This window comes from Heterocephalus glaber, unplaced genomic scaffold, assembly GCF_053883595.1.
Source record: "Heterocephalus glaber isolate CG9 unplaced genomic scaffold, H.glaber_assembly_v1.0 deba00000818, whole genome shotgun sequence".
Classification (NCBI taxonomy): Eukaryota; Metazoa; Chordata; class Mammalia; order Rodentia; family Bathyergidae; genus Heterocephalus; species Heterocephalus glaber.
The window spans coordinates 19,507,895-19,530,584 of NW_028258164.1; the positions used below are offsets into that span (position 1 = coordinate 19,507,895).

The 22,690-nt window shown below is 47.8% G+C and overlaps 1 protein-coding gene across 1 annotated transcript in view; it reads right to left on the reverse strand.

Moving 5' to 3' along the window:
* The window catches only part of Vipr2 (vasoactive intestinal peptide receptor 2), a 59,457-nt gene that overhangs the window by 26,121 nt on the left and 10,646 nt on the right, over positions 1-22,690 (reverse strand). Inside the window, exons 3-4 of the mRNA XM_004860311.4 lie at positions 17,574-17,681; positions 15,234-15,331 (exon numbers count right to left, since the gene is read on the reverse strand). Of these exons, the coding sequence (XP_004860368.1) occupies positions 15,234-15,331; positions 17,574-17,681 (206 nt within the window). The remainder of the gene's footprint in view (positions 1-15,233; positions 15,332-17,573; positions 17,682-22,690) is intronic.

Genomic DNA, 22,690 nt, shown 5'->3' on the forward strand with positions numbered 1-22,690 from the left:
ACAGCCTGGTGTTAGGCTTCATTTGGAAATGAAAAAATGTTCAACATCACTGGTCATTCGAGAGATGCAGATGAAAACAGCACTGAGATTCCACCGCACCCCAGAAAGAATGGCTGCTATCAAGAAAACCAATAACAAATGCTGGTGGGGATGTCTGGAGAAAGGAACCCTTCTCCATTGCTGGTGGGGATTTAGCTCAGTGGCGCCATGCCTGCCTGGCAAGTGCAGGGTCCTGAGTTTGATCCCCTGTACCAAAAAAAAAGAAGGCTTCATTTGATTACTACCAGCCACTCCATCAGAACCTTGAAGAGCAGAGCAAGAGACCTGAGTCCAGCACAGGGATAGGAGGCCTCTACTTCAGCAGAATGCAGAACCCAAGGATCCACCAAAGGCCGCTAAACACACCCTCAGTGGACAGGAGTCTTTCCTGATTCAGCTTTCAAGAGAACAAAATGAATCACAACACATAGGGGTCTCGAAGGAAGAAGTAGGAGGAGCAGACTCTGGGGCCTTCTGGAAGGTACACATGGTTTCAATTTCCAGGATGGAGAATGAAGGAGAAGCCAGGTCAATGCGTCGTGAGATTCCTGGGGGTGGAGAACACTGAGCGGCAGAGGGTCAAGAGCTATGGGAGACCAGGATCACAGGAGGTCATTGCTGCACTCCAGGGAGTCCTCTGGCCTCTGGGGGGCAGCTAAACCCTCAGCCTTAGGCCCAGAGGGGGTCTGCCTGGGCCTTCTGAGGAAGGGTTAGGTTCCCAGGGCTCATAGGCGCTCTTCATTTCTGGAGACCCCAGATCCAGGTCACTGCTTCAGGCCTCAGTGAGGCCCCACCCGGACTATGCCCACCAGCCAGGGAGGCCCCCAGACCACACCCAGCACCAGGCTCCTTGTCTACAGGGCCTCAAGAGACAGGAAGTAAACCATGAAATATTACTAAACAGAAAAAGTTTTGTCTTTAATGTAGATCCAAAGGCAAAAGGAGAAAAGCCTTCATGCCCAAGTCTTCCGGTAGATGTAAGCGAATAATATGTAAGGTACCCCAGAGCACAGTGACCCCCCCCCCCCGGCACGGTTGGTGAGTGGGCTGCAAGAGGCAGGTGTAGGCAGAACAGCCACAAGAAGCCAGAGATGAAGTACTGAGTTCTTAAGGCATGTAGAGCATGGATACATGCAGTGCAAAGTATGAGAATAGTTAAAACTTGACAGTCAACCTGTTCTCTACCTAAACTCAAAAATAAAATTAAAATTTTAAAAAATCTGAAAAATCAAGAAAACTTCAACATTACCATCTGTTTCAAAACTATTATCAGCAACATGATTACAGCCTTAAATGCCTCTCTTAATAAATAAGGAAATTAAGTATTACAACAAAGAGCCATAAAATTACAAAACAAGCCAAATAAAGCATGAAGAAGGGAATAATGATGAAAAACATGACCATGAAAGAATTAGGCTGTTTCCTTCTGGTGATGAGTTCCATGAGGACACGGACTTGCTTTAATTTACTGGGGTAAATCAGAAACTTTCTGAACAGAGCCGGCACATAGCAAGGCTGCACAATACCTACTAAGGTGGGTGAACTAGAAAATCATCAGATTTACATACATCTGTGAGATAGGCTCACGTGGGTGTAGGTTAATATAGTAGGTAGATATGTTTATGAAATAGCAAAACAAGAAAAATAGTGGGAAACCAGTACCTAAAGCTGTCGACTAATATTCACACATTTTAATTAAAAAGTGTTGGGCATAATAAAGTGATAAATAAGGTCAAAGTGTTAAAGAAATGAGTAATACTCTGGGCTGAAAATTATGCCAAGACAGATTTAAAGAAAGTCCTCAAATACCAATGAGAGAAAAGATATTTTTAAAAGTTGGTGAACTATAATGTGCAACACTGTTTCCGAACACAGGTGGGCTCTTTCTTCTAAGAAACAAATTATTCTTGCGATGTAAAAGTTGTTCCAGAGCAAAACAACAAGTAAAGGAAGTGCATGATATTTTATTTATGAAGTAGTGTATGTCTGCTGTCAAAAGCAGACAATAAATATACTAAAACAAATAAAAACAAAAAAACTGGGGCTAATATCACTTTTAATTCAGAAGGAAAAAAAATCTCAATTAAAATATCTAGGATACAACAAAATCGAGTTACAACTACGTTTTAAAAAATAAAACCAAAGACACACATGTCAATCAAGTGGATCTTCCCAATGTGCAAAGGTGACACATGATCATGATTGTGCAACATCTTTGTGCCAAGGAGACAGTGCTGTCTCAATAGCCCTCAGGCCATGCTTGTCCATCCCTTCAGCTGGCCACAGTCAGGGCAAGGACTTTGAGGCGCCCTGGAGGATGAGCCCCAGCGGTGCCTGAGTGTTTTGGGTTTGGGGGCTGTTTGGTTATCGAAGGACAGCATGGAACTTTCTTCAGAAAAATTGACCACAGGCAAGGACCCATGACACTGGATGCAGAGCCTGCCCTGAGGTTTCTCTTTCAGAGTCAGGGATATGCACTGCTGCTTCTACCAGAAAATGCTTTTCAAATTTTCACTCATAAAATAAAACATGAAGAATAAAAGCTTTTCACACACTGGCAAAGAATAAACAAAACTACAGCTTGCAGGTGGGCAGGTACACAGCCAGAAAAGAAGAAAACGTGGCAAAAATGATACAGCTACCAAGTAGGCTTAGCCAGGTCTTGTTCAAACCACCACACATGGCAAAATATTTAGGAGTAAACTTAAAAAAAAGTTCAACACTCATGTGAGGAAATTGAAACTTGTCCTTGAGACAGACCTGGTTTCTTGCATGAAAAGACTCAGCTGTCAGGACGAGGCTGCCTTTCTTCCTGAACACAGGTGAGATTCACAATGCCAGTTTAAAGCAGTGGTGGCGAATCTATGGCACACGTGCTACAGTGGGGGCTGTTTGTATCATTGAAAGCTTTAAAAGGTTTGACATCGTGGGTTTAAGGGCACAGGGGATGTAGAAATCTTGAGGTTTATTTGGTGGAATGAACAGCTAAGACCCCAAAGAAGTTCTAGCTGGGATGGGAGGTAGTTGGGATAGCTTAGAATGTGGTCTTGGGGTGGCTGAGTGGGTCTGGGGGTGGCCACGCCACACTGTGGTTTCCAGAGAAGGAAGGATGGGAGGCAATGGGATCTTGGGACAACTGACCAACTTCCTATGAAAAAATTAGTCCTTCTTTGCCAGAGTTACTACAAATACATTCCAAGTGGGTTAGAAGGTTGGTGTAAAAAATTTATAAGAAGAAAAACTACAGGTGTATAGGTATCTGCTTTTAGAATAAAGAAGGCCCTTTATACTAAAGCAAAGGAAGAATTCATAAAACAAATGGCAAGTGGCTTTTTATTTGCACTACCAAATATAACTTCAGTGAACTTGGAAGAGCAATGTGGGGAAATATATGCAAGAAAAAGAAGGGAGTGTTCTTAGTGGATAAAGCACTCTCACAATGAACATGAGAGGAAAACATTCCCATGGGAAAACTGGCAAAGGAAACAAGCCAAAATGAAACAAAAGAGAAATGAACAATAAACCACAAAAAAACTTTTAGCCCCACTACTAATCAGACAAATATAATAAAACACTGAGATATATTTTTTGGTTCATGAAATTGGTGAGAAGTGGAAATGCATGAAGCTACGTGGGTGGGTGCCACGGTTTGAACATGAGTCCCCCCATGCTCAAATACTGGGTCTGGACCCTTGGCCTTTGGGAGGTGGTTATCCAAGGTCAGATGAGCGCCCTCATGAGAGAGGCCTTGAGAGATCCCCACCCTTTGCCGTGCAGGAAGGGTGAGGAGGCAGCTGCTGGTGAGGAAGGTCCTTGCTAGACATGAAATCTGCCCTGGAATCTTTTAGGAATTCACGCTAGACTAGAAAAAATTAGAATCCAGAAAGATTTACCTGCCTGGCAGTGAGCCAGTTATATAATCAGTGAGGCAGAAGTTTATCTGCAATCACCGGATTCCTTCTGGTGGCTGGATTTCCAGCCTCCAGAACTGTGAGGAATGAATCTTGGCCAGGTGACAGATCCCAACAAAGCAAATTCGCTTAATAATTAAAGGATACATAACTATTTATCTTCAGCCACTCATTGAGAAGCCCTTCCTTCATCAAGCATTATACACAGCAGAACACCGAGGTTGCTTCAGGAAATGGGCGGGCACCCAAAGCCAGCCACAGCACTAACCACTCTTCTATTTGAAGGAATCTGGTGGCTGCAGACAACCCTCTGCCTCACTGATTACATGATAACTGGTGCACTGCTAGGCAGGGAAGTCTTTCTGGATTCTAACAGTTTCCAGTCTACTTTAAATTCCTAAGTCCATCTGAATTTTATCCCAGGGTGAGGAACAGGTGTACACAGACATTTTCAGAACTGCTGCATGTGATCTTCAAAAACATTGGAGGATAGTGTCACCCAGGGATATTTTGTTACAGCAGCTTGAGTAGACCAAAATACATCCTCCTGAGTCACTCTTTTGATGAGATTTTTATAAAAACTTGTTTTCCTTAAGCCAACAACAACAACAACAACAACAACAACAACAAAATCAAGATGTGCAGGAAAATCTGCTGTTTGTAATTCTCCCTATTCTGTAAACATTCAGGTACCCACCATGCCTGAGGTGCTATGAAAAGGTAGGCAATAGGACAGGTCCTTCTACAACATTTAGGTGATCTCTAGTAGCTCCACTTTTAGAGAAGACAGTTTGATGAAGCCAGGCTACAGTAATAAACATTTATTCCCTGTTAGCACAATGTCCACACGTGCTGTTTGCAGATACTGTTGATCCATAATCCTAACCCATTAAATAGTAGTAAATCTGGGTCTAGGACTGACCTTCACCTCTTAGGCACCAGCTCCCACTAGGCTCAGCAAAAGCCACAGAGGCCCAGAGCCACTGGGACTGTGGATGGAACTTCCTCTCTGCTCCTGTGGCTTCTGTCCAGCCTCGCTGTAGCTTCTGAAGCGGGAGAAGCATCCATTCCACAGGTTCTGATTGACTACTGAGAAGCAGGACACTCACAGCTGGTGTCTTAGGGACTAAGAGGTGAGTCCCACCTGGCTTAACATTTACTGTGGACCAGGGTCTTGTGCCTTTCTGGAAAAACGAGTGAGTTTCAAATAGGATAACTTGCACCTGCTTGGGGCTCTCAGTTTTTGATACAATTTCCACCAAGGGGAGGTTCTGAAAGAGGGTCTAAAACCTTTTCAAGAGACAGCAAAGGGCAAAACGTTCAAAGAAACAAAGGACCACAGGAATCCTGACAGTGTGCAGGTGGGAGGCCCTGGTAGAGAGCTGGAGCCGTGGGAGTGGATGACAGGGTGACATTTCACAGGGTGGGCCTAGATAGCCCTTATCCAGTGGGACCTCAGTTCACATGCTTGCTTCTTTCCACAATTCTGGTTGCAAACTGAGTTGGACGAGAACCAAATCAAATTCAATTGGTTAGGTTCAATGTTGACCTTATGGGGAAATTTGATTTGGTTCTCATCCAGTTGGGTTTATGACACTGTAAAATGTGGCTTTATGTATTTTGCCTGTCACATGGCTCAGAGTGAAAGCTATAAATTCTCTGTATGCATGATGTTAAGTATACTTTTCACCTTTGTATGGTATTGCCCAAATTTATTTGTAACAGAGTCCTATTTAATTGGCTTAAAGAAAAAAGGGCACTTACATAAATTAAGTATTCCTAAAACTCTCAAAAAAACAGGTATTAACAAATACTTCTGATGTTTCTGTGACTTGGGTAATCTTGGGTAAATGAGAATATTGTTAGTTTAGTTCAATGTTGTTAGCATTGCATATAACATCAGCATACAATTTTTGTTCATAGAGTATTTTTATGTCACAAAATTTTTCAGCAATAAAAATGAAAAACAAATGGATTAAATCAATGTAAATCCAAATAAGATAAAATACTGAAACACCAGTTGCTGAACATAATTTTATCTACTTTTGGACGGAGGCTGAAGAGGCCTGGTCTGCCCCACTGTCCCGTGCCACACTGATGCGTTGTATTTGAGAATCAGCACATGTGGACAGCTGGTGAGAGAGAGGGAAGCGGGGAAGAGAGATGCTCTTGTGTGGTCAAGCCGACTAAAACTGAATTATTATGGTTTTTCAAATGAGCATTAATATAAAAATACCTTAATGCAAAAGCACAATTTGTTCTCTCTGTTAACAGGACAGAGTTTTGGTCTGCTCCTGAGAAGAGATTTTGAAAAATTTTCCTTGGCCTTTTGAATAGTCTATATAGTAGGAAGCAGAAATTCTGTGTTTTATCAAAAAAATTTCCTGTGCCCCATGTTGTTTTTGTTGGAGCTTTGATTATTTATACCTCCTCTATTAATGAGTTAGTTTTTTTTGTGTGACAACCATGTGACTTCCTGTACTTGCCTTAAAAACTTTGTCACTATAAGGCAGATAACTGCCTGTGATCCTATCCAATTGAATGTTCTACATTTTTTGATATGTTTGAAAAACTTCTCTAAATTTAATTCTAAATGAGGTCTTTAAAAAGTATTTAAATTAAGTTGTAATTTTCCACCGGGCTCTTATAAACCTCAAAAGAATTTGTTCTCTCTCTTTATAAAACAGAGAGATGTTAAGCTAATGAGGCTCATTGCAGGGGAAGCACTGAGCCACAGAGGTTGGGCTGATCTTCCTGTTGTATTTGTTATACATTATTAATGTAAATGTTTCCCTGGAAATCTGATATTTCCTGTACAATGTTGTCAGTCACAATTGTAGTTATTATCTTAAAATGTTTTAAATAAAATCTTTAGCCAAAGCTATTTTCAATTCTTTGGTCATCCTGTTTTTATCTTACTCTGATGCTTTCCTAAGTGGCTAAAATCCCAGAGGATACAAAGAATGCTTGACAAGTGCAGGTTTCTGAGAGCATCAGGATGGTACCAGTGGACAGGGCAACAGACTCCTGAGCACCACAGAACTGGACAGAGTAAGGAGACCTCTAACCAGGACCAGCTGAACAAGAATTAGCCACGTGGGAGGCTAATTAGTCACCAAGGAGGGTGACTGGGACTGTCACAACTTTTTGTCTAAACATTGCTGAGCTTTGATGTTTTGTTTTCTAGATTTACAGAACCCATTTCTTTACACTTAAGCTACATATAACTCAGTGCAATCTGGTATACAGTGCAATCTTTTGTAAACAAAAGAGATGTAAGTATGCTTTTCCCTTTACCTGGTCCCTCCAGAATTCAGCTGCCTTATTGTGTATTCTAATTTTATAGAATGTAGAAATTTACATAAGTTCTTATAACAGGACACAATTGGGTAGATCCTCAGTCAAAAGGCTTTTAAAAGTCTAAGCTGAGGTTTCTTGTTACCAGATAGTTGTAAGGTGGCAGGACAGGTTCTGTCCTGTTTTCCTGTCTCCCTCCCTCCTGCAGAGAAACTGCTGGAGAAACACCAGTTATAAACCACTTGTTGATTTGTCTCAGGTTTCCTCACCAACAAACGTCACTAACATCTACTGGACATCTAAGAAGTACTAATAACTTGTTGCTATGGTAACCGTCTTCATTCAGAGAGTACTCTGGTGGTTAGCATCTAAGAATGGTAGGTTCAGATACCCTAACTGATGGGACTGTGATAAGCATTTTGACAATGAAAGGAATGCTAACCCAACAAAGTCCTCCTCCCTCTCATAACAGCCTTTCAAGCTTCCTTTGCACAGGGCAGCTTCACAAAGGAGCCCAAGGAGCCCTTCACCCTGCATACACTCCTTATGCCAGCATGGGCAGTGAGGGCTGGGGTCCATGGGACCCTCCCTGGTTCTGAGTGTGGTGATCCCAGGGCGCAGTACAGAAAAGAAAACCTTGGGCGGAAACCTGTAGACTGCCTGGCGGTCCTGTCCTCACCTAATAGATGAGGCCAGGCTGCCCAGCCAGCTGGGACAGTAGACCCCAGCCGGCACCGCCCCTCACCTGGGCCTCAGTCAGTCTTGCAGGCAATGGGCACACAAGTCCTGGACCTTCTTTGTCTCCCCACCTGTCTAGCCTGCTTTAATGAACATGCTGAGTCTGTGGGCTGAGTGTTTTTAATCGAAAGGCCTCAGCAGCAGCCTGCTGGGTCCCAGGGCCACAGAGGCACATCTGAGACCTGTGATTCTCGGGCTTCTGCTGATGGTTGGCCCAACCTAAGGGCAGGAGGAGGAGATGACACTGAGTGTCCCTGCCTGCTAGGTTTCTCCTCAGAGCAAGAGAGTGAAGAGCATTTCTGGATCCTAATTCATCACTGCTCTTTGAAACACTTCTGTGTAACACATCTACCCTCCTTTTATCCAAGACCCCCACACCAATAAGTGCACAGCACCCACCACAGCCTCCAGTCCAGATCCTTGCAGCACACAGCAGACTGGTCTCTTCAAGCCGAGTCTGTAAGAGGAAGAGGTTCATCTCTTGGCTCTCAGTTTGAGGGCTGGGACCCTGGGTATTCTGGGGGCCTGGGGCAGCCTCAGGAACATGTGCCAGGGCAGACTGCCCACTTGCCCTCAACTGTGATGCCAACAGTAGCCACCTCCTCTTAGTTCACAAATGCATACAGGCTCAGGGCTGGGGTCATAGCAGTCTCTGCAGGGCTCATGGCTGAGGGAGCTGAGGGGGCTCAAAGAATCTGAGATTCCATCCAGTGTGACTCACTCCAACCCTGGGAAGTGTGGTCTGATTGGGTGGAGGCTGGGAGGGGCAGGAAAGAAGTAGAAAGTATTTCTTTTCAAAATTCTTGCAGCTCCTGGAGCCATGGAGAGGTAAACACAACTATGTATATTTAATAAGCAAAAACGTGGACTCTGGGCAGCCTTCCTTGCACTCCTTGGCTGCTCCTTCTATCCAGAAGGGAAACGCCCTCACAGGAGGTGGATTTGTTGATCCACCCCATCTGCTCAGTCATCCTACAGGAAAATTCCTCTGGACAAACCACTTTTAAGGGAAAGCACTCTTCAGTAAGATCACAGCCACTGAGGTTTGAAGACGTCTTCAAGAAACTGGGGAATCAAGAAGATTCATTCCACCTGGAACTGTCTCTGTGGCTCATAGGAGGAGCCAGGGAAGTCTCTAGCTCATCCTTGGGTATCCTTAGATGTTTGGGGCTGGTTCCAGGACCCCCAGGACATGGGAATCATGGTGCTAAAGCCCTCAGGATAATGGTGCAGTATTTACAAAGAACCTGCACACATCTTCCCATGCACTCTGTGTCACCTCTGGATCACTCACAATGCCCAATGCAACTCGAATGCTGTATAAATACTCATCATGCCATGGTCTTGGCCTGACACAGGGCCATCAGCACCATGTTCCTATCTGAGATGGGCTGAACCCCAAGTACCCTCTCATTGGGACTCCCATTACCCCACGAGGGCTCCAGATGCATGAAAGAGGTCAGGTAACCCCAGTGACCATGAGCCAGCACCACAGTACATGGGGGCCTGGCACTGCTGGCAACTCCCTTACCTCAGAATAGGTTTCCAGAAAGATAAGAGAGAGACACGAGTGACAACTGAGTACCCCACTGTCCTAACAAAGTCCATGGTCAAAAAACAAACTTGATATAAATGTATTGTTTTTGAAAGGCTTAAAATTTGATTGTATGTAAACAGAAAAGTAATACATGCTTATCACAGAGGGTATTAGGGAGGACACCAACACCGAAAAGCCCCAGCTTCTTCCGTCCCTACTGGATCCTTGTCACTGGCTGCCAGCCCTGTCCTGTCACCTGGTCTCCAAATCACAGGACATGAGGGGACATGAGGCAGCCAGAACCTCCTTGTCATGGTCCCTAGGCCTTTCACAGACAACCTGGAGCCGAGGGAGGCATCCCTGCATGTCTGAACTTTCTTCATCCCGGTAGTACCTTGAACTTCTGCCCTGAAATGTGCCTGTGTGTCAGTCATGTGGAAAGTAATGATGATCCAGTGGACAATATGGTGGCTCTCAGTGTCCTGGCCGCATTGGCTGGGATGACCTCTCCTGATGGTTCAAAGCCTGTGACCCACCTGCTGCAAGGACCCTTGGGAGGGTAGCCAGGGTCTTCTGTAGAGACCTCCTTTGCAATCCTGGAGCCTCACGCAAAAGCCCTGCACACAGCCACAGAGCTAGCTACATACCGAATGCCTCATAATCACCATGGCAGAGCCTTCTGCAGTGGCTCCTCTGACTTCCCTTGAATGCCTGGATATCATCTCGTCAAAGAAATCTTTGTCCTTTCACTTTCTAGATTACACAACCCTTAACTCCAGCACTTCACCCTCCTATTTTTAGGATAGTCCTCCCTAATTCTTTCAGGACTTGGGGAATCTGGAGACTTATCACCTGCCCCGGCCATGAGGTGTCTGCAGGACCTCCTTAGCCTCCAATTCTGCTTCTCCTCTGTACTTGAAGAACCTCTTCTTATACTTTCAGAATGCCATGTGCACAGACTTGGTTACAACAAGCCCAAACATGGTTTCCCATCTTGACCAGTCTCTGTGGCTAATATCAGGGAAAGTCTCTGTGGATGACTCCTCCCAACCCTAGGACAAGTGTGCCCCCCAGGGCAGTCGAGTGTCAGGCTGGTTCCAAGGCTGAGCCATCAATGGGTCAGGAGGAGCCTTGTGGCAAGGAGCCTTGGGGATGCAGAGCAGCAGCTAGAGGGAAAGAGTGGCCATGGTGGGCAGGACACTGAGAGGAGATAGTATAAATATTTTTAGGAATATGGCATAATATGGAAGAAATGTGTCCACTTGACACAGAGAAGGCTGAAATACCAAACAGCTCTCAGCTAAATTTAGCAGAAGTGCTTTTACTTAAGAACTGCGTAGGCAAAGGCTTCATAATACAGAAGATGTGCCCAGGGAACCTGATCAGCCGCAGCCACCAGTGTGCCATGTCGTGGCAGGGCTGAGCCCTGGCCATTTGACCACAGGGGTGAATGGGTTGGGGCCGCACAGTGCTGGAGACATAGAGGTTCGACTGCTTTGTCCCAGCTAACCCTGACTCAAGGTCCCCAATTCTCTGCTTTTTAAAAATTCAGTGTCCGAGGTGATTCTTCAATTTCCCAATGCAGAATTATGCTCCCCAAGGTTAGGGGAGTGTTTACATGTTCTTTCCAACACCTCAGTTCAGGGCACAAGGTCAGGGAGGAGCTCTGAAAAAGCTGAGCAGCAGCCTGAGCCATTAGCAGGGGCTTTCCGGTGTCTAGGTCTGACCTGGGGATTTTTCAAACTTACTTGGCTATTGGACACTTGGCCTTGAAGGCCAACACCAAGGCTTCTGAACTGTTAGCATCTTGTGGTGAGGTAGGAGTCTCAGCTCCCACTGGCTGGAAATATTGGACCTGCATGGTGCATAGGTGGGGTGTGCATGCAGCCTGAGCTCTGCCTGGCAGAAGGAGCGACTTCCACCTTGCACCAGCCATTCCATCTGTTCCCTACTTCACAGCCTGTGGTCACCTGTGGTGGCTCCTGATCTGTCTTCTACACCTATTCCCAGCCTCAACCGTGGACACCACCCAGTAGGGCTAGTGCATGGCACTGAGGACCTTCTTTACATGGGATCCTGGTCCGCCCCAGTCCGGGAACTGGTTTGGGAGGACACAAACCAGGACAGGTGGGTATGGAAGCTGATGAGAGAGCCCAACCAGCTGGCTGGCTCGTGGAAGCTGTGGGAACCACAAGTCGAGGCCTGGACCATGACGCCCCTGGGTCCCTGCACCTTCTCTTGTTGTGGGGACTCTGGAAATTCACTGTGCTTTGCCTTTGGATTCCTTTGTATGCAGCCAAGCCTGTGGCTTTAGTGGAGAGCACTTTTTCCCTGGAATTTAATTAATTTGGAAGCCAATAAGAATTACACACACAACACCCAAGGCAGAATTTGGCTGTTGGTGAGCAGGAAATTCAATTAAATCCATAGTCCTGGGAGAAAACTGAGCAGCTGATGAGACAGAGTGGAGGGGACTCTGAAGAGCATGCGCTGCCACACGTGTCCAGCCCTGTGGTAGGTAGCATCATTCCATCTCAACATCAGTCCTCAAAACACCCAAGTGTCCAAAGTTTTCAGCAGAGGCTGCCATCGGGAGCCTACTTATTTGGGTTTTGTGTCATAATTTTTATTGCTTTTTCAGATTAAAATATTTTGACTTTCTAATCCGTTATTAGGGAATATGCATTTATGGTATTTGTAGGGCCTCTGAAATGTTTAATTAAGAAGAGAAACAGTTCTTCAAGGGAACTGGTGCTGGACCCTTGCCCTGGTGGGCCACAGAGACGGTACGTGCAGGAACTTGCACCTGGTTCTGATGAAGGGAATCAAGGACAAGGGGTGTGCTCTACAGTGAGCACACCCTACCCCCGCTGGCGTTCTCTTGTACCCAAACCTGTGTATAACCCCAGACCAGGTCAAAACAGAGGCTCCCAGAAGCCTCGGCACAGGAACGCAGCACGAGCATGTGCACAGGCATGCTAGGACAGCCCTGTTCAGAAGATAATGTGCGCATGCGCATCATACCTTCGCTGCCCACAAGAGAATGTGCGCATGTGGATAAGGCCCATGCCTCCCCAGGCTACACACAGTACTGAGTAGTCGCTGAGCACAAGTCATGGGCACGGCTGCAGGACTGCTTGGCACCTCTCAGTCTTGCCACTTCCCAAGTACAATAGCAGACCAGGGTCAGACACAAGGTGAAGCTCAGACGGGGAGCCTTGCATGGCAGGTTGTCCCTCCTGGACATGGAGTCCTCCCCCTGGAGCCTACAGAAGCCTCAAGATCCTGGTCACAGCATGGGAATCCACAGCCCCTAAGATAGTCTGGTAAGTCCAGGAGGGCCGGTCAGGGGGTCCCCGGGTCCCTGTCTACCATCCCTGCTTGGGTCAAAATCCAGGGGTCTCAGAACAGGGCCTAATGACCCTTCTTTCTAAAGAAATAGCTGTTTAGCTAAGTCAAAGACTTCTTCTCAGAGAGCCCACAGTATGGTCTCCTGATGTGAACATACTAAATTACTACAGAGCTAGTTATTTACAGTCTAGCCTGGGATCCTGGAATCTACAGGGCTGTGGGCTAACCTGAGAGTCCGGAATTGCTACAGGGTGGTGGGTTATCCTGGGAGCCTGGAATCTGCTCAGAATCTCCTATGAAAACATGATCTGAATTCAGAGTCAGTGACAGGGTTGACCTGGTCTCTGACCTGGGCTCTCCTTCATCCCCATTTCCTGCTGGGACAACTGAAGATGAAGCTTAGATGCCAAGCCTTGGCCCCAGGCAGTTGCCAGGCTCCTGCCAAAGGGACTTATATAGAGGCTCATGCCAGCCTGTTTGCATGGGCTCAGGTGGCTGTTATTTGTGGGATCCAATAAATACAAGAGAATAAACACTGAACACAGTAAGGGGCAGCACTGTCTGCCATCAGGATGATCCTGGAGAGAGCCTGTGTGAAAACAGGGTGTGACTACCTTTCCAAGTGAGTGGGGCAAGAAGGCCATCACAGGGACTTGGTGACGAGGGAAGGGATGGAAGATGATGGAAACTGAGACTCAAGACCTGCAGGACAGCAGAACTGGACAGTGAGGTGGTTTCATTTGCATTAAATTCTAAAGTCAGGGCTGCTCCTCTCCTGCCCATGTCTGCCTGGTTCAGTGGCCTGGGATGTGTGGGTGGAGTGTAGCAACACTAATTCCAGCATGCTCCCGTGATCACCAAGTGCAGATCACACAATGGCTCCACGTGCTTTCTATACCTCATGGTACGGGGCCACCAATGCTCACCCATGCTCTATGGATAACCAGAGGGCAGCAGCCTCTGGAAACATTAAACACTTGACACAGAAAGGCACAACAGACCAGGTGGGCTAAGCTCATGACACCTACTGAGGCTATTCCCTCCCACAAACCATCAGGGCTAAAAAAGTCGGCATCTTTCCAAGAGAGTCATTTTTACCACCAAGTGACATCACCTATAAGTCACCAAGCATGTGTAGTGTGGGGACGAGGAGGCCATGAGATTCCTTTCTCCCAATACTAGGACCCCTAGAAGGGTCGCTTGCAGGGTGGGGTGAGCCCCATCCTTTCCCTGTGTACATGGGGCACCGTGAGGGTCCCAGCCCCAATGCTCAGCTGGTCCCTCAATTATGCTGGACCTGCCTGCATCCTAGCAGGACCTAGGAGCATTGCCTGCTAACTAGCAGCATATTGGCCAAAACAGAGGTGTTTTCTTTCCTGGGGCTTTATTAATTTGGTGGGAAAATAATTGGCTTTGAATCTTAAATCCCAGTGAAGACAAGAAGGCTTGAATGAAGAGGGTGAGGAGGTGGGATGATCCCTAGAGGCCCCAGAGGCAGAAGGGCACCTGTGCCATGTGGGGTGAGCTGATGGCGGCTAAGGGGCAGGAGTGAGCGTTTCACCATATTTTGTGGGCTTGTGGAGGAATCTATGAGAGGTGAGTATTTCCTGAGGCCTCTAAAACCTCCTCTGTCTGCCCCACACTTGTGTGGCTGTGTGTCCATGCATACCTGACCACAGGTGTGTGAGAGGACGGAGGATGTGGCAGGGGGCAGTGGTCTGTCTGGCAGTAAAGGAGACCACGGTCCTACAGTGATGTAGGCTGGGGAAAGTGGTGCACACAAAGCTGGGCAGAGGTGCAGGCTGAGCGTGGACTTGCTCCACACAGGAATGTCCTTGACTTCTAAGAGCACATTCCCTCAGGAAGAGTCACAGCAGAAAGCCGAGTCAGCAGTGCTACAGCTCTGGCTGTGAGGGCTGCTGTCTGTGGGCTCTGTGTGCCTAATAAGCTACCAGTAGCACTTGCCTAGACGCTTCTCTGCTACAGCAGACCCAAGCTCTGATTGAAGGGCACTCAGTCTAGATCAAGTCCACCATGGGCTGAGGACTTCTCATCAGGCCAGACTGTGGTAAAGTCTTAGCTGGAACAAGGAAACCCATATGGCAGGAGGGTGGGCCGATCAGGACCAGGCAGGGAACCTACTGCTGGGGTCCCCATCACCCAGACACAGGTACAGAAAAGACAGCCTTCCGTGCCTCTGAATTGTGGAGCAGTCAGCAGATCCCAAATGCTGAGCAGCAGGGCTGAGACAGAGACCCTGAGAGCAAGCAGTCTCCTGCTACTCAGAGGAAAGGAACCTGTGCGTTCTCACAGGAACAGGAGGACACTGTTGGGCCTGTGTTGTCAAGAAGGGAACATACCTTGCCTTCGTCCTCGAGGTCATTGTAGCCACATGCGTCTATGAAATCTGGGAATGTCTCTGACCATCCATCACTTGTGCAGTTTTTGCTTATGTTTCCTGAAAGGAAAGTTTAAATGTTTTATCTACAAGTCTGTAGAAACTAGACTCAGGACTGATAACACGGCTGTGCAGAGGCCTGGCCATCCCGAAATAGTGCCTGCTCCAGCTCAGCAGGCCACAGCTGCCACTCAGAAGCCCTTCTTTGGCTTCCCATCTGCATCACCTGTCCACATCTGTCACATGGGCTCGCAAGTCAATAAAACAAGTTAAATTCTAACTGCTGTAAATCTGAATGTTTTTATTTTGGAGCAGAATGATTTTGAGATTCTTTCACCATGAGACACAGTTACGGCCAAGTCCAATCCCCATGGACCCTGCTACCCACTATGCCTGCTCTGTTCACTGCCCACTTTTTCCCATTCTTCCCCAGTTCCTGGTACTTGCTCCTTTCCCTTCAGCCCATCTCTCACCCTTCCCTGCCCAAGAAGCAACATATACCAACTGGAAGAAATAGGCTGTGGAGTTAAGGTTTAATTGCAAAAAAAAAAAAAGGAGCTGTGATCTCATAATCCTACTGTTTGTACCTAAATCTAAAGTTCCATGTTAAGCTCAGAAATGCAGTGTCCCCTCTGTCTACAAAGAATGTGTCCTCAGAAACAGCCACACAAATAGATGATGCTCTCCACAGGTGCTGTAGGGGTAAGGAAAGAACAAGGGGACTGATACCTGAGCCTGCCAGGCCTAAGCACCTGCTTGAGTAGAGCCTCCACACTCCTCCCCAGAGCTGCTGCCTGCCCTGGGTTGCACCCACAAGTCCTAGGGCATCAGATTCAGCAAATATTCTCACATCGTCTCTATTTTCAGGGGAGGCAGACTTGGCAGGTGTTGCTGATCCCACTTTACAGATGGAAGAATAAGGTCCTGAAGGTTGGATGACTACTTAGTAGGAGATAGATTTTTCTGACTCCAGAGTTCTGACACTTCTACACCGTGGCTGCTTACCTGACCATGGCTTTGAGTAATCAGAAAAAACTGAGAGGAAGCTCATTCCATCACAGGAGCAATGTGTCAGTAGCTCCTGCCAGGCAAACTGCTGGGTGTAGCAGGACTGAGACCTGATTCCCCAGGCTGCATAGCCTCCCTGGAGGCCTGCTGGAGGTCTTCCAGATGTGTCTCACTCAGGCCACACCTGACAGGACCGGGCGGCTTCCTGATCCTATGCTAATAGGACTGGGATTTTTCAGAATATTTACATCCCAGCCACTGCTTGGGTGGGAGTTTGTAAAGTTCAGATTCTCTCAAGTGACTCAGGTCACTCAAGACTTGTAGATGGCCCATGGCACCGGCACAGGTATGACCTCAGCCTTGATCAGCTGCAGATGAGGAGCAAGGGTCCTTTCCCCATCCCAGTTTGTTTTCAAAGCTGTTTTAAAGTTCAACATTATTATTCTTCAAAGTTTCCACCCTTCAACATCCACCCAGGAAAAATAAGTTCTCCACAGTTCTGCAAAGCATCAAGCTTTCCTGTTTCCTGATGAATCTTCTATTCTCCAGTTTTACAGACAGACGTCCCCATGATATGAAAACCTGGATCACTCACAAAACCCAAATCCTCCTCTCAGGAATGAGGTGGGTGAGCGTCCTGTGCAGAGCAGGCCAGGCGCAGAAGAGGGGTCTGGGTGGTGTCCAAAACTGCAGATGCAGAAGCTGCAAACATCAGGCAATGTCCAAGGAGCTGGTGAGGTGGGGCTGAGGACAGCGGGGTCAGTGCAGCAACCAGCCACTGAATGGTGAGAGGGAAGCTCAGTCCCAGAGACTGCCCTCCTGCCAGTGGCACAGCTTCAGGGAGTTGCTCCTCTCCCTTCCCTCAGGGCCCAGGGGAAAGGGTTGGGGATGCAGCTCAGCAGTGCAGGGCCTGCCTAGCAAGCCAGAGACCCTAAGTTTAATTCCAGGAGCATTCTCTCGGGTTTATAGGAGACTCTCTCTGCTGAGGCCAGTGGAATCTTTTTCACCTTCTCTACTGCCCCCGAACCAGTTTTGGTGCTGACTTCCTAAGTCTGCGTCTCTGGTTCAGCCTCTCCCTTCACACCTCCCTGCTTAGCTGTGCAGGGTCAAGTGGATGGTGTCTCCCTGCTCCCCAATGGCAGTGCTCACCACAGCACAGCCCTGCTGCTCCCTGGCTGCACTTGCAGCAGGAACGGCTGCAAGGGACCACAGGAAGTGAGGCCCAGCTTCTGTGAGGGAAAACCAACTCTGAGATGCAAACTCCATGGGCCAGAAGCCAGCACACATGGCGTACCTGACTTGCTGTAGAAGTTGCTGAACACCACAGGGCAGGGCACAGTGACTGTCTCACCCAGTTCCGCAGGCTGCCAGCATGTGAGGTTGTCCCAGATGCCAGGGCAGGCTGGAAGGAGAAGCAGAGCGTGAGGCCACACAGTCAGGGAAGCTGCAGGGGCAGATGGCTCTGCTCAGATGCTCACAGGGAGGAAACCCAGCAGTCAGACAACTGTCCTGCAGGCTACTTCTGAGAAATGTGCACAGCAAGGTCACAGGAACACAGCAGCTTGGTGTGCTCATTTAATTAGTTTTCGAGAAACAACCAGGTCTGTGGTAGGAAATATTTGAGTAATTAAAGGGCACTGTGCACTTTTCAAAGTTTTATTTTAATTGACAAAAATAATTTTATCTGTTTATGGAATAAATGTGATATCTCTGTACATGCAGAGTGTGGAACGATCGAGTTAAGCTAAAGAGCATACACATCACTTCAAATACTTACCACTTCTTTGGGATAAGCACATTTAAATTTTACTCTTTTAGTATTTTGAAATATACTAAGTACAGTTGCCAGGTGGTGTGATAGTTCTCTAGGACATATTCCTCCTTTCCAACTGAAAGGTCACACTTTCAGCTTCTGGCCACCACCTCTCTCCTCTCTGCTTCTGTGATCAACTCTCACATTCCACATGAGTGTGATCCTGCTGTGCATCTCTTTCTGCTCCTAGCTATTTCATTTAGCATACCTCACCTAGCTACTTCACTTCAGATCCATCTAAGTTGCTGCAAAGGATGAGATTTCCATCTTTTTAATGGCTGAATAGTATTCCACTCTATATCTAGAACACATTTTTAATTGAACATTTTTGAATTTAAAAATTCAAAGTTATTTTTTCATGTCAAGGAATCATTACTTCTTACTGATCTGCACCCCACTGTGGTGGAAGGGGTACCTTTTGTGTCAAAGTCTTGGAGACGTGGTGGGGGTTGGAGAGTTAAGAGCCTAGTAAACTAATACTGGGTAAAGCAGAAGTCCTAAAACACACCCTAACTGTTCTAATGTAAAACACGGGTGTGGGCATTATGGTGGCTCACAATTTAGAGCTGAGTGGGCCTTGGCCTGGGCAGGGAGGTGCAGGTCCCTGCGGGAGCTGCCTTGGCAGGGCCAGCCCTACTGCTGTGAGAGGAGCCAAGGCGGGAGCCAGGAGGCACAGTGAGGGCTCTGTGCCTTCCAGCTGGATGCAGGGGAGGAATGACCCAGCTGGCACGGGCAGGACTGAGGCCCATCCTCTAGCCTCCACCCAAGAAGCTCATCCACTGAGCTCCTGCAGAGCCAAGGCGGTGCAGGAAGGCCCAGAGGTGCCAGGTGGCTGAGCTGGATGGAGGTGGAGCATCTGCCATCAGCGGCAGGGCTGGGACCACCTTCCTCCCACCCGACCAGGCTGAAGACCTTCCTTGTCGTTCGTATTAGTTACTTTCCTGTTGCTGGGATGCAAGGCACTTAAGGGAGGAGAGGTTTATTTAGCTTCATGAGTCCAGTCCATGGTTGGCTGGCTCCAAGGTAGAAACAGCATGGTGGAAGGGCCTGGCAGAGGACTCCTGGCAGCCAGAAAGCAGAGAGCAAAAGAAGCAGTGGGGACAAGAACTCCCCTTCCAGATCAGGCCCCCAGTGACCACCTTCCATCAGGCCCTGCCTCTTAACAGCACATTCAGCTACGGAACCTCACGATCCAATCACTTTGCAAACTCAAGAGACTTCGGGGGACATTTTAGATCTCGACCCTAATACCATTCTATGGTGATTTAAAGGCCTTGGTCAAAAAACACAGCCAAAGGACTGTGTTTTCTGCAGTCTCCACATTCTTGCCTCACATGAGCAGCCAGATGCCTCCTAAAGACACCATTTGAGTAAGACACCTCCCCAGGGGTCTCTGCTGCTGGAATGCAAACACCACTGGAGTCATATGCCCTGTATTTGAAGCCATGCCACAGGCCAAGTCCATCTTGGTGCACAAGGTGGAAACCACTTCATCGTCCAGATGGAGGAAGGGCACAGTATGAACATCACCTCACCATCCCCCTAGTTGTGCCCCCTCTGGATCTTTTAATGTGAGCAAGAAGATGGGAGGGACAAAGAGAGAGAGCTTGGAGAGTGACTCCTATTTGACTGTGGGAAGAAAAGTGCCTCAGGCCTCTGTCTGGACCAGCTCAGCTGAGCCAGCCACACTGGGGAGGCACAGTCAGGTCCAAGATCATTTATTATAAAGCATGATTTTTCTCCTTCCTAGGAGAAACCACAGCAAAGCACTCCTTGTACCCTGGCCTTTCCTAGTATAGCATTTGTGGTGGCCAGAAAAGAATGGCCGTCTGGCAGGATGTGGAGTGACACAGAGCTCCTCTCCAAGGCTGTCGTTCTCTCAGGTGCACCTGAGTCATGCTCCAGGAAGAAAAGCCAGGAGTGGGGCCAGGCTCACTGTTCTGCACCCTGAGCTCCTGAGGACAAAGCTCTGAAGAAAGTTTACCAGCGAGGCTCCAGGTTCCAGATGCTCCATCCAGGGCTATGGAAGAGCTGAGAGTAGCTGGACTTGGTCTCTGAGCTCCTGGGCTTGGTGCTGCCTCCTTGATCCATACTATTGGCCTGTTCTGAGGCCCTTCACTAGAGAACCCCTGGCCCTGCACTTCCCAGACCCACTGCTGTGTGACCCTCCAGGCCAGCTTGTTCCATGGGGTAACACTGTGAGGAGGTGCCGGGTGGCCCTCTCTGCCCAGTGGCACCCAGTGTCCAGCGGCCATCTCTGACCATTGCCTTCTCCCACTGTAGCCTCCCTGTTGATCTTCTCAGCTGGGGTGTCCCTTCCACAAGGGATGGCATCTCACAAGCCGCATCACTGTGCCTGCAGAGGTACCTGTGAGGTCTGCTTCTGAGCCCTGCTCAAGGCATCTGGTCCTGGCAGGGGACCTGCCCCCAACATGTGAGTTCTTTTTACAGAAGCAGGAGATCATCTATATGGACACCTCCTTCTTTCCCATTTAACAATATATCTCTTACATTTTCACAGGATTTGTGTAGAGTACCATCAGTTTAATGGCCACATAATATTCCACTGTCTGTGAGGTGTGATCATAATATACAGTGAATGTTTACATAACAATGTATTTCAATGACACTGCCATTGTGTGTCTGTACCTCTATGTTCTTGTACCTGTGTGAAGATCAGTCATGTGGGGCTGCACCTATGCAGGGCTTGCCTGTGTGGGGGTACACCTGTGTAGGGCTCACCTATGTGGGCCTGTACCTGTGTGGGGCTGCACAGGTGTGGAGCTCACAGGTGCAGGGCTCACCTTTATGAAGATCACCCATGCTGGCAGATGTCTGTCTCTTCTCCAGTAAGGTGAGGACTAGGCAAAGAAGTTTCTTTCTGGGATTCCTCTGAGTTCTACATTTTGAAGTAACCATCTTTTAGAAAAACTTATTATCTTCATTTTGGCCTAAAGCCATGATCCTCTATGCATGTCATTACTTAAAGAACTAAAAGCTGGACAGAATTGGAATCAAATTCGGAATAGTCCGTGTTGGCAAATGCTTTGTCCTCTGCAATACAGCTATTTGTTCTGACCTGAATTGTCCCCGGCAAGTGACTCCCGCCTGCCAGCCTCATGTAGCGCCAGCATCATTCATGCTCACAGAGGACGCTGCCTTCTCTTGGGCCCTTGTGGAACATGGGCCAGCCCCTCTTGCAAAGCCACGCCAACAGGTGTCTAGCACACTGAAGATCCCCTTATAGCCTGGAGCCCAGACCCAGCTGTGTGCCATGTTCACCCCAGCCCATAGGGGCCTCTGTGGTGAGATGTTAGTGTCTGGCAGTATTTCCATCACTACCTCATTGTGGCTTTCTGCTCAGAGACCCCTCAAGTGACACCATTCTTGGATACCTGGTGTCACTTGGACACTTGGTGCCATCGCTTCAGGACCAGCCACCTGAGCTGACCATGAACAGTGCAAAGGACTCTATGGGGCCTGGTTCCTGAGTGTGGGCAGACACTTGTCTCTGGGCAGCTGCCTGTCAGGAAGCCATGGCACAGAGGTCCCTGTGGGAACGTAGAGGAAGATGGATGTGATCGCCCAGGTTGAGATTCCATGGCCCTGAGAGGTGAGCATGGTAATAGGGCAGTAAACCCTCACCTGCACCTGGGCTCTTCTGCAAGATTCCCATCGCAATTTGCCTGCTCAGGTGGTCGACTAGCAAATACCCTGTTACGTTGAGTCCCATCAAATCCTAGTACGCTGAATGGAACAATGGCTATACAAATTCTGACACGTGAAGGATTTCTTTTCTTTTTGTTCTGAGGATGCATATTTACATTATTTGCCCTTAAAATATTTCCCAGTAAGACAAGGTGAAATACATCTATATATTAGCAAAGGTGAGTATGGTGCCAAATGCTGATTTAGAAAAGCTGCAATTAGGATGATGACAGTAATCACTACTGGTGGAAGCAGAGAAGGAAGCCTTTTGAGGGAAACGCCCAAAGCAATAACCTGTCAAGATGATGAGAGGAACACGCTCTGTAATGTGCAAAATGAGAATGTGCTCAGAGACCATCAGGGTAGCTGTAAGATGACCCCATGCTGGGAGTCTGGAGATGACTCGGGAGACAGACACAACTCAGGGTGTGATGATAGCCTGCCCCAGGACGCAAACCCTAAGCAGCAGGCTGTTCCTTCCCACTGATTTCACATGGCTTTTAGACAAGCTCCAGCCAAGCATCTTATAACTTGCAGTACTGAATACTCACATCTTCAACACACTCTCACAAGCCAGGACAGATGGAGCGACCCTCACCTTACTGCAGTTTCACTAGCCACTGTGTGAACTGAGTGACCTTCTCTTTATTGAGCTCCCATGAGCCACAGTGTGGACAGAGTGACAGTCACCTTATGGCCCTCCCACAGAGTGGTTGTCACCTCATGGCACTCCTTCCAGCTCTACGACAAAGGCTTTGCTGCCAGAAGGACAGCAGAAGCTAAGTGGTCAACACAGCTGTCAACTCGAGGTTTGCTGGTGGACACCTCTGGCTCGTGGACAAGCCCACATGAGGAACATGGAGGAAGAAGTTGGGGCAGTAAGGAACTGA